Source organism: Brachyhypopomus gauderio, unplaced genomic scaffold (assembly GCF_052324685.1).
Source record: "Brachyhypopomus gauderio isolate BG-103 unplaced genomic scaffold, BGAUD_0.2 sc209, whole genome shotgun sequence".
NCBI classification, from domain to species: Eukaryota; Metazoa; Chordata; class Actinopteri; order Gymnotiformes; family Hypopomidae; genus Brachyhypopomus; species Brachyhypopomus gauderio.
This window is the reverse complement of record NW_027507030.1, coordinates 107585-117725: the sequence shown is the minus strand read 5'-3', so window position 1 is coordinate 117725 and position 10141 is coordinate 107585. Positions and strand designations below refer to the sequence as shown.

The following is a 10141-nucleotide window of genomic DNA, read 5'->3' as shown; positions in this document are numbered from 1 at the left end:
AACGCTTCCTGAACACTGCATGAGAGAGAGAGAGAGAGAGAGAGAGAGAGAGAGAGATGGGGATAGTCAAACTAACAAACTTAATTTAATTGAGATAGGACAGGAAATGTTTTAAAAAGTAGAGAATTACTTTAACATAAACTATTTATTTGTTTTGTCGACGGCAACACGTTGTAACGCAAGCGCCTAACGTGCACTTTGGATACTTTTGTACTATAAATCAAATGTTAGGACGCCATCGTGTGGCATTCGTAGGTAAATGACACGAGATCCGTATTATGAATAAATCAACGTCGACATTTAATTTCAAAGCTCAAAGATTGTTTCCCCTCCCTTTGCTACAACCATGTAAAGAGCAGAGTGGCAGTAGCGGCCAGTAGAGGGCGTTGTTTGTCCACTAGGGTCCCCGCACCCTCTGACGGTAATCGGCCTGTTCTTCGCCAGCTAAGCTATCCTAGGTAATATGATTTTTCCAAGATGACGGAAACAAGTGCGTCGCCAGAAGATCCTTGGCTTAAAGTAAGCAAATTATTTGTAGCGCGAGTTGTTTATGTTTATTTTTTAAACCCACCCGATTATATGCGCATTTATTTTGACAGGTGAAAGCACACTGAAAGCTAGCTAGCTATTTCTAAAAATTACTAGAGAAATAGAGCTAACTAAACAAGGAACTTGGTTAGCCATCTAGCGAGATACCTAGCCAGCTAGCTGCGAGCTACATAGCTGGCTAAACAACTCCTTCGTAGATAAGTCTATCAAAGCGACACAAGCTAGCTAGTTACCTGGGTAGTTAAAGTAGTTAAATATTATCTAATGTGGGTAGTAGCTACGTAACTAGCCAGCTAAATTAGCTAAATTACTTACAAGCTAGCGCTAACTTAGCAAACTAACAGTGTACACAAAAAGTGTAAAAGTGTGACTGCAATCATTTCTCAACTCTTTAACTGTTTATATCCTATAGTGGACAGTATATTATATATATATATATATATATATATATATTATATATGTGTATGTGTGTACATATATATATATATATAATATAATATAATATAAAATGTGTGTGTGTGCCTTCTGTTCAATCTCAACAGATGAATGTATAGCTCATAGTTGAGCTATCCTGGCTCATATATTTAAACACCATTCATGTACATATGGCCTCTCGCGTCACTACGCCTGTACAGGCGGCACGTGCCGGGCTCACGCGCTCTCAGCTCTTTTGTCTCGTGCAGCGCCGCCTCGCCTCGCGCGACGGGGGAGCGGCGGCGTCCTAGTTCGGAGTAAATAAATACGGGAGTGTGAACAGGGAGGGGGTGTGTGTGTGTGGTGAACGGGTCTCCGCCGAGGACGTGATGTTGTCGTGATGTGGCTGAGCCCGCCGGCTTCACTAATCGTCTTTGTTCGTCTCGCCATGTCACAGCAGACCGACGGCACTTTCAGCGACAACGGATTCGACCACAGTACGTGTTCACGTCCTTACTGCGTTCCATTTATAGTGATCACAGCCCCACGTTGTTTTTGTTAAGTCTTCCAGGTATTGTCAGATATTGCCGTGTAGCTTTTGCAAAAAATCAGTTTTGGTTAATAAGCTCACGTCTAGACTGTATATTCTATCTATAGCCAGCTAGCTGAGTCTATTATTAAGTCTATTATTATATTATTGTTGTTGTTATTTTGCAGTACACTGTGTGAAGTAAACCTATAGAAATAACTCGCACCTCTCTCACTGTATCGTCTTTGACAGCTTTCTTTGCCGAGAGTTCCCGCAAGGGTTCTGTGGTCTCCCGAGCCAACAGTATAGGATCCACTAGTGCCTCTTCAGTACCAAATACAGGTGAATGTTTACTATGCTTACAGTGCTTAAGATTGTCAGTAACTCTCTTGAAATAAATAGTTTTTATACAGACCGTAGAAAGTAATCCCTTCCAGCTCTTTTTGTTTATAAATAAAAACCCATTTAGTCCCTCTAACATTTAGACATCGTGAATTGAAAGGAGTGGAAGGATCTTCTAGTCATGTGTATGCATTAGTGTGGCTGCCCTCTGTAAGTGCAAGGACATTGTATTACACTTGCAAACAGGACAGAGTGCACTCCACAATATTTTTGAAGTCATTCCTAAAGTAACCATGACAAGTGCATTGTTTGACACACAGAAGCAGAAGCCTAAAGCACTTCAGATTTGCGGTTTCCATTAAACATTTTAACGTAATTCAGCACAGGACGAGATGCTTCACATAGGGCCCAGTCCACTGACATCACTGATCTTAGCCACCAACACTGAACTGCAGGCTTTTTGGGGGGGGGGTGTTGCGTGGTCTTGTCTTGTCCCACAGTAGTGTCATGGGGTTTGTCTTTTTTATGTCTCAGATGATGAAGACAGCGACTACAGGCATGAGACCACATACAAGGAGGCATACAAGGACCGGAGGAGACAAGCACACACACAGGCGGAGCAGAAACGAAGAGACGCCATTAAGGTCAGAGATACAGTTCCCTACCACAGGACCATGACTGCCCCCTGTGCTGTAGAGGATTCTGGGGAATATTGGTATTAGTATACTAGTTATGACCAAATTGTCACACATCAAATAGTCACATTTACTAGCAATAGTTATTTATTTAAATATAGAGAGATATTTACCTTGTACTTAGTCAGCAGAAAAAACATTTCTGTTGAAGGCATGCATGTTTAGAGCTTGGCTCTAACAAACTGGATGGAAATTTAAACAGGCAAAGGGAACACAAAGTGTTGATAGGATACAGCCAAACTGTACACAAGGTTTGTCTACAATTAGTCTCTGTAAGTCATTGAAAATGTAAAAAATTCACCTTGAAAGTCAAGTACAGTTGGTCAGACTATGAAAATGAAGACCAAGTGTATTTCTATCTCTAGAGAAATGCACTGTACAGGAAAAGGTGAAATAACGCCCAGGTGTGTGGGTATCCCAGTGAGCACGGTTTAGAGAGAACTGTCTAGACCAGGCCGTCCCTCACAACTGGAGGGGATTTGAGAGGGAGGCCACAGAGAGGAGACTCAGTCTAAAGGGGCTGAGACTCATTGGTGTTTCACCAGTCAATGATCTCTAGAGCTCCACATGCAAGTGCTCGTGTATGAGCTTGTCTGGAGTTAGTCAGAAAGCATCAGTGCGATTAAGCTGAAATGGGGAATAAGGTTTTGTGGTCAGACGAGATCTAAATGAAGGTTTCTGGCCAATATTCAAAGTGCTACCTGTGGTGAAAATCTACAACTCAACTACAACTGCTAAGACTGAAGCTGATGTGGAAGATACACAGGACAGGGATGTGCAGTGAGACAGCCTGCTTCAGTGGGCTGAAACACAGGACAGGGAGGTGCAGTGAGACAGCCTGCTTCAGTGGGCTGAAACACAGGACAGGGAGGTGCAGTGAGACAGCCTGCTTCAGTGGGCTGAAACACAGGACAGGGAGGTGCAGTGAGACAGCCTGCTTCAGTGGGCTGAAACACAGGACAGGGAGGTGCAGTGAGACAGCCTGCTTCAGTGGGCTGAAACACAGGACAGGGAGGTGCAGTGAGACAGCCTGCTTCAGTGGGCTGAAACACAGGACAGGGAGGTGCAGTTAGACAGCCTGCTTCAGTGGGCTGAAACACACAAAAGTTCCAGCCGTTCAGCAGGGTGGTAACAAGAGCCGTTGACCAGTGTAACCATGGAAAAGTGAATCTTCTACAATGGCCAAGTCAAAGTCCAGATAGAGAATCTGTCCAGTTGAGAATCCATGATACTCTTTGAGCTCTTGTGGAGGCCTGTTTTTATTTTAACATCACTAATTATACAAATACTAGTGAAGTGTTGCATTAACGGCCCTGTCACTTTGAGAGGGGAGTGCTGGTGCAGGCGTGTGTGGTATATAGTGTACCCCCCCCCACACACACACACACACACACACACACACACACACAGTTGTGAGCATGCCCACTTGTGTGCCTGCAGAAAGGCTACGATGACCTGCAGTCCATAGTCCCCACCTGCCAGCAACAGTCTGAGTTCACCATGGCAACACAGAAGATCAGCAAAGCTACAGTACTGCAGAAAAGTAAGAGACTCTGAGAACACCGACCATCATTCACACGCGTGGAGGACACTGGGCTCATGGCCGTGTGTGTGTGTGTGTGTCTGTGTGTCTGTGTGTGTCTGTGTGTGTGTGTGCGCGCAGCCATAGACTACATCCAGTTCCTTCATAAAGAGAAGAAGAAGCAGGAGGAGGAAGTGTCCACTCTCAGGAAGGAAGTGATGGCTCTGAAGATTATGAAAGCGTGAGTTTGTGCATGTGTGGTGGTGTCCTAAAAAGGAGGTCAGAGGTCATGGGGTGTGGTACACTGGACTTTAGTGGTCCCAGCATTTGCAACAGGTTTTAGGAACTTAACATATTTACCTTAACCATACTGACATTTACCTTTACCATACTGTGATGTTTTCAGTGCACATTTAGTTTTCAGAACCACAGACATAAATTAGCTATGAATGACCTTCCCACTAAATGATCCTATTGAATTAAATTACCGCACCTGAGGCACTGCTATGTGTGTAAGTACGGTGGTGTGTGGGACCTTCTGACCTCTGACCTTTGCACTCACCCAGACTTCTCCAGAGAGTGAGATAAAACTACCAAGAGTTCAGCAATAACCAGTACACAAGTAACCGGGCCAAAGTTCACACCCCGGGGTGCTGGAACACAGCCTGAACTACTTCAGATGGTGTCTACTGACTGGTCATAGTGAATCATAGTGATGTATTAGGAAACGGAAGGAATGAGAGGATCACTTCTTGAAGCCACAGGATCACTATTGCTTTAGTCTCTGGGTTCTTTGGTTGCTAAATGTCATGGGCGAGCTAAATGCTTTTGTGTGTTATGGTGTGTAAATGTTGCATTTCTGACTTTGTGGTTGCTTGTTTCCGTGTGTGTGTGTGTACGTGCTGGACAGTAACTACGAGCACATCGTGAAGGCTCACCAGAACAACCCTCAGCAGGGCAGTGAGCAGGTGTCTGACCAGGTGAAGTTCAGTGTGTTCCACAGCATCATGGACTCCCTCTTCCAGTCCTTCCACACCTCCGTCTCAGTCAGCAGTTTTCAGGAGCTCTCAGCCTGCGTCTTCAGCTGGATCGAGGAACACTGCAAGCCACAGGTACACCCACGCCTACACCCACACACATGCCTACACCCACGCCCACACACGCCTATACCTACACCCACAGCTACACCCGACACCTGGGTGCAGGATCCTGCCTTCTCTCCATGTCTCCCTGTGTGTGTCCTTCACAGACACTGAGGGAGTTTGTCGTGGACGTCCTGAGGCAGCTGAATGGCCAGCTGTACTGATGACAGGCCTCCACCCGCCCCCAGGCCTCCGCCCGCCCCCAGGCCCCCACCCACCATGGAGTTCAAGTTCACTCCACACTCTCATGCTGCTCTCTGCTGCGAGCGTCTGTCAGGAGGACTCGTTCTCACACACCAGCACTACACAGCTGGCTCTTAAATGTCTATCGCAACACAATGCACAGTTGAATGTTTTCGTTTTCTGCAGTAAGCTTGTGAGTCATCGATCATAGACCAGATGACTTGAATGTTGTGATAAAAAAAACATAAATAGTTGTTAAGACATTAGAAGTGGGTAGCAAGTTTTGTTTTCGGTTGAGAATCCAGACCCTCGTTTTGGGTGTGGTCCAAGCTTTAAAACACAAATTGTGAAGACGAATGCTGAGAAACTGCAGGTCCAAGCACACTCGTCCTTAAACATTGACCCATTCGACAGGGCTTCTTTAGAGAGTTGCTTAGACCCACTGTGGGCTCAGTCTGTGTTGACCTGCAGTTTTGTGTGTTTGATCAACTATTAAGCTCTCTAAGAATGTCACATGACTAGAGCCAAAGGTCAGAGGTGAGGGTGGGCCTGGCCCATCGTCTGGAGAGATTGTCTTTAACTCGCCTGGCAGTGTTGGGAGCTTTTAAGCCATATGGTGAAATCAGGAAACAAGAAGTGCTAGACCAAGCCGAGTCTTGGATTTTTTTTACCATGTGTGTAAAAACACACCCATTTCACAGGGTGATTATCTGCACCTCTTGACACTCTTGAAACCAATGCAATAATGTCAGTGTTCATCTCCTTGAAGGTGGCATCTGTGTGATTAGGGTGAATGTGCGCTATCTCTCTTACCTCTAATGTCAAGCTCTCCCTCTCTGGGTTTGACACGTGAAATGTAATCTGTATATTACTGAAATATTCGACACCAGCTGGAGTTCACAACGCTGAGGACTTTTCACTAGTTTTCTCTCTTACCTCACAGCACAGTGTAGATTAGGGGTTTTGCTTGGAGTTCAGTGTTTGAAGTACCAGCTCATGGAAGCGCAGAGCTCAAGTTCTTAATATTCAGCTTTTTTTTTTTATTGACTGATGTGCGGATGAACAGCACAAACTGACAGAACCAAGCACTTCAGCTGTTCCCTACTCTTGGGAAAATACAGATTAGCATTTCTGCGCACAAATAAATAGAGATTACACAGTGGTAAAATGTAGCATACAAGCCGTAATTTCGGAATTACGTACGTTTTATATTCTGTGCTGCAAATGCCAACGATGAGCCTTTTTACTGGTCTAATTAAGCAGCGGTGCAGTAGATCGGCTTCATGTGTCACTGCTTCACGCTCTGGGTCACGTTTAATCCAGGGGTGAAGGTTTCGTGGGTATTGACCTCAACTTGGGCGTAAATATGTGCATGTGGAACCTTCAGTGGGACTTGAACCAAAAAGAGAACGAATCATAAAAGACAAATGAGGAAATATGTACCTTAGAAGTCAGCGTACTCAGGAAAACTCCAAATTCAATTGACATTCTCTGTTAATTCAGGTCTTATTGTAATAAAGTATTAATGAGTGTGATCAATGACCTGTGCTGGAATAAAGGGATTCTTTGGCTTTAGTAGTCGTGTGGTGAGTGGAGTGTGTGTGAACGCCACGCTCAGTGGACCTGCACACACTCCTCTACACACCCAGCCCCACTCTCATGCATCCATACACACCACATGATCATATTTTTATGAATGCCGTTTGTAATTGGAAATGTTAAATACAAATAAATGTCGCATTTGAAACCTTTAATCGCAGTGCTGTGCAGTTTCTTTGCGCCAAACATAAATAACTGAATGACAGGCAGAGCATGGTTAGGAGGGAGGGCAGGGTGGTGGTGTGGAGACCCCATCATGACACGGTGGGGTACAAGGAGCCACTCCACTGCCCCAGGCGTCCTATGCTTGAGCTGCTACGGAGCTGTCATGGCAACCGGTGACCAGGGAAACGGAGTTAAAGCAGCAGGCGTTTCAAGGTCAGGTGTCAGATGTTGGGAACTGTTACTTTATGGTCCTCATCTGTCTCAACTCCGACCTCCTCCTGATTAAACGCAGCCAAACAAATACAGAAAGTACAGACAATGTGTATATGCAAAGCATGGACATTAGGGTGATGACTTTCATACAAACTCGTTTCCCTGTATCATAATTTGATGAGCTTTCAATTAAGATTAAATAAAATATTACATTCAAGGCAATTTGATAAAAAAAAACCTCACGCACAAAATGATTTGACTGTCCTGGCTGACGGCGCACAGTGTTATACGATGTTCTGGAAAATTCTATACATTTCTCTGCTACATAAATTATTGCACAAATCGGTTTCATGACTTGTATTAACTAATATATATATATATATATATATATAAAATTACATAAAATGCTAAAATGCCTACATAAATAACATTTCAAAGTGGTTTGTGCGTGACCTTTTTCAATATTTTAATGGAATAAACGTCATTTTAGTCATTAATAGGCAAAAGTTCATTCATTCGTGCTACAGGAAATAATGTTTGAGAAAAAAAATCAAAAAGTCATCACCCTAATGGACATACAAAACAGGGCTACAGGTCAGAGGTCATGAAGGAGTCACCGTTACAAGACATGGCCCAGCCCAGGAGTGTGAGAGACTAACCAGAAACTGCTTCTTGCTCTTGGGGTAACCCTCTAGAATGGCATCCATCATGTCTGTGGCCTGGATGTTCAGAACAACAACAAAAAAGTAACCAATGATTTCATTCATTCTCTATTTAGTGTCCTTTTACTGTGTTGGTGTTAATGCAGTGCAGTGGGGATCTGAACATGTACCAGTCTCTTGCGTTTCTTCCACTCTTTCACATGCAGGCTTCGCTGCTTGCACACCTGTAGCACAGAAGAGAGACACACACAGGGATGACTGACGCTTTTCAAGTTTAATGAAACCAATACTTCAGTAAATGTTATAACCCAAAAGAATCTATTTTATTTATACAACAAGCACTTATAAGCATCTGTTATGAATAAAATGCATGAAAGAATGGCTAGATTACTTTAATAGGGAGTATTGTGTAGTAAAGGCTCGACCCCACCACATCCACACCTTCTCCCTCTCCTCAGGGGTGATGTGATTGGAGGCAGATTTGATCTTCAGCAGCCGTTCTCGGTAGCCTTCACACTCCGCCTTCAGTTCCTGGATCTGTGACATCATCTCTGCTGTGGTCAGTGAGCTTGTGAGCTCCTTCAGCTCTGAGAGTCAAGGACAACAAACGTGACTACGTGTGTGCGAGCAACTGAAGGAAAAATGAAGGACAGATCGACGCGTGCGATTCCCAAAGGCAGCGAGTGTGAAAGCTGATGGTGCAGACAGCAGCCCGTCTGTACCTGCGTCCATCTGCCGGCAGCTCTGAGAGACCGACTGCACCTGCGCTCCGAGCTCCGTTATGCGGCTGTCCAAGTCCCTCAGCTCGGACTCACCCACATCAGGAAACTGAGACTGCAAGTTCGGTACCAATACTTAGAATACAAACGCAAACTGCTGTCCAAGCTTCAGCAGTCAGTAAACTTCCAAGACAGGAACAGTTTTGTGTTTAATCTGGACATTCGTGTTTGGATCTGCTGTGGATTACGTGTGCAGCTAATGCAAAAAAAATAGAAAAATGCACCTGATCTGCAAAGTAGATCTTCTGCTTGCCGTACACCTTCTCTTTGATCTTGCCCTCCTGAGCCAAATGCTCCATCGCCTTCATCACAGCCTGTGTCCGTGCACAGGAGCACAAACTTACAAACAGCAAACCGCCCTGCAATCCATCACTGTATGTACACAACACATGTAGCGTGTGGAAACCAAGTGTCTGGTGTCTGGGTCTCCAGAACTACTGCTGCATTTAAGGCGTTTGTAGTTAATACTACTGTAGTTAATAATAATCTGACTATCATTCATAGCATGAAAATCTGTGATTATGTAAACACATATTACATGTCCGGTAGCCCTAAAAGTTGAAAAGTAGTTATTAGATTACCTAGCAGTGTTTGAAAAATACCTCAACATGTGACTGACGGCTAAAACTAAAGTTTGTTTCCAAGTTGATAATACCATTTTGTTTTGTTTCTAAGTTGATAATACCGTTTTGTTTTGTTTCTAAGTTGATAATACCGTTTTGCCGAGGCCGTGTTGTTTCTGCAGGTTCCCAAACACATCCTGCACACTGTAGGGTCGGTTCTTCTCGTTCAAGTAAGCGAGGATAATGCCAGCGCCTGCTGATTATATGAGATCGGGGAATATAACGATTATTAACCAGTTATTTAGCTGTTGACCAGCAGGCTGTGAGCCCGGGGAACATAACACGGGTTATAAGAGCTGGAGGACTCGCTGGTCTACGTGTTCATTAGATCCTCCTGTGCTGTTGGCTATGAAGGAACGTTAGAAGGTAGAGCACAGTTCATGGCAAATCTAACTTTTTAAATATACATATAAATGACATTATCCTATGCTAATCGCTTTGTATTCAACTAAGTAATGAATGGCACTCGAGCTACGCACATTCGGAATCTTTTTTGCTCATTTTCTGTCCACCGCAGACTGCACGTATACCGAGTCGCCGACGTCTTCGTCCTGTTTACCTCACTCAGGTTTCGCGCGTCGCGTTGCATTGTGGGTCGCGTACACGTAAACAGTCGACGTCACATCCTTTTACGCTACATACCGTCATGCGCGTTCATGTGTGGGAGGAGCAGACAGACGTCAACAAACCTGTCAAAGGGGGGATGTCTAACACTACAAATAAA

The 10141-nt window shown here is 44.4% G+C and overlaps 2 protein-coding genes across 4 annotated transcripts; one reads left to right on the top strand and one right to left on the bottom strand.

The window, feature by feature from the left end:
* Positions 1-373: 373 nt before the first annotated feature.
* On the top strand, positions 374-7130 carry mlx (MAX dimerization protein MLX). Of its 2 annotated transcripts, none has more exons than XM_076995468.1 (8): positions 374-519; positions 1421-1460; positions 1745-1834; positions 2369-2478; positions 3970-4072; positions 4193-4292; positions 4962-5163; positions 5301-7130. In XM_076995468.1, the coding sequence occupies exons 1-8, from the start codon at positions 478-480 to the stop codon at positions 5355-5357; spliced, it is 744 nt and encodes a 247-aa protein (XP_076851583.1). In that variant the 5' UTR covers positions 374-477; the 3' UTR covers positions 5358-7130. The 2 variants fall into 2 exon arrangements, with proteins under 2 accessions (XP_076851583.1, XP_076851584.1); XM_076995469.1 differs by having other exon boundaries at positions 389-519; positions 1424-1460.
* Positions 7112-10030, bottom strand: psmc3ip (PSMC3 interacting protein). 2 transcript variants are annotated; one of them, XM_076995472.1, is made up of 8 exons: positions 9897-10030; positions 9510-9610; positions 9019-9108; positions 8738-8849; positions 8457-8602; positions 8186-8239; positions 8013-8072; positions 7112-7418 (listed from the first exon to the last, which is right to left on the bottom strand). In XM_076995472.1, the coding sequence occupies exons 1-8, from the start codon at positions 9916-9918 to the stop codon at positions 7362-7364; spliced, it is 642 nt and encodes a 213-aa protein (XP_076851587.1). In that variant the 5' UTR covers positions 9919-10030; the 3' UTR covers positions 7112-7361. The 2 variants fall into 2 exon arrangements, with proteins under 2 accessions (XP_076851587.1, XP_076851585.1); XM_076995470.1 differs by having other exon boundaries at positions 9510-9613; positions 9897-10028.
* Between the last annotated feature and the right edge of the window lie 111 nt (positions 10031-10141).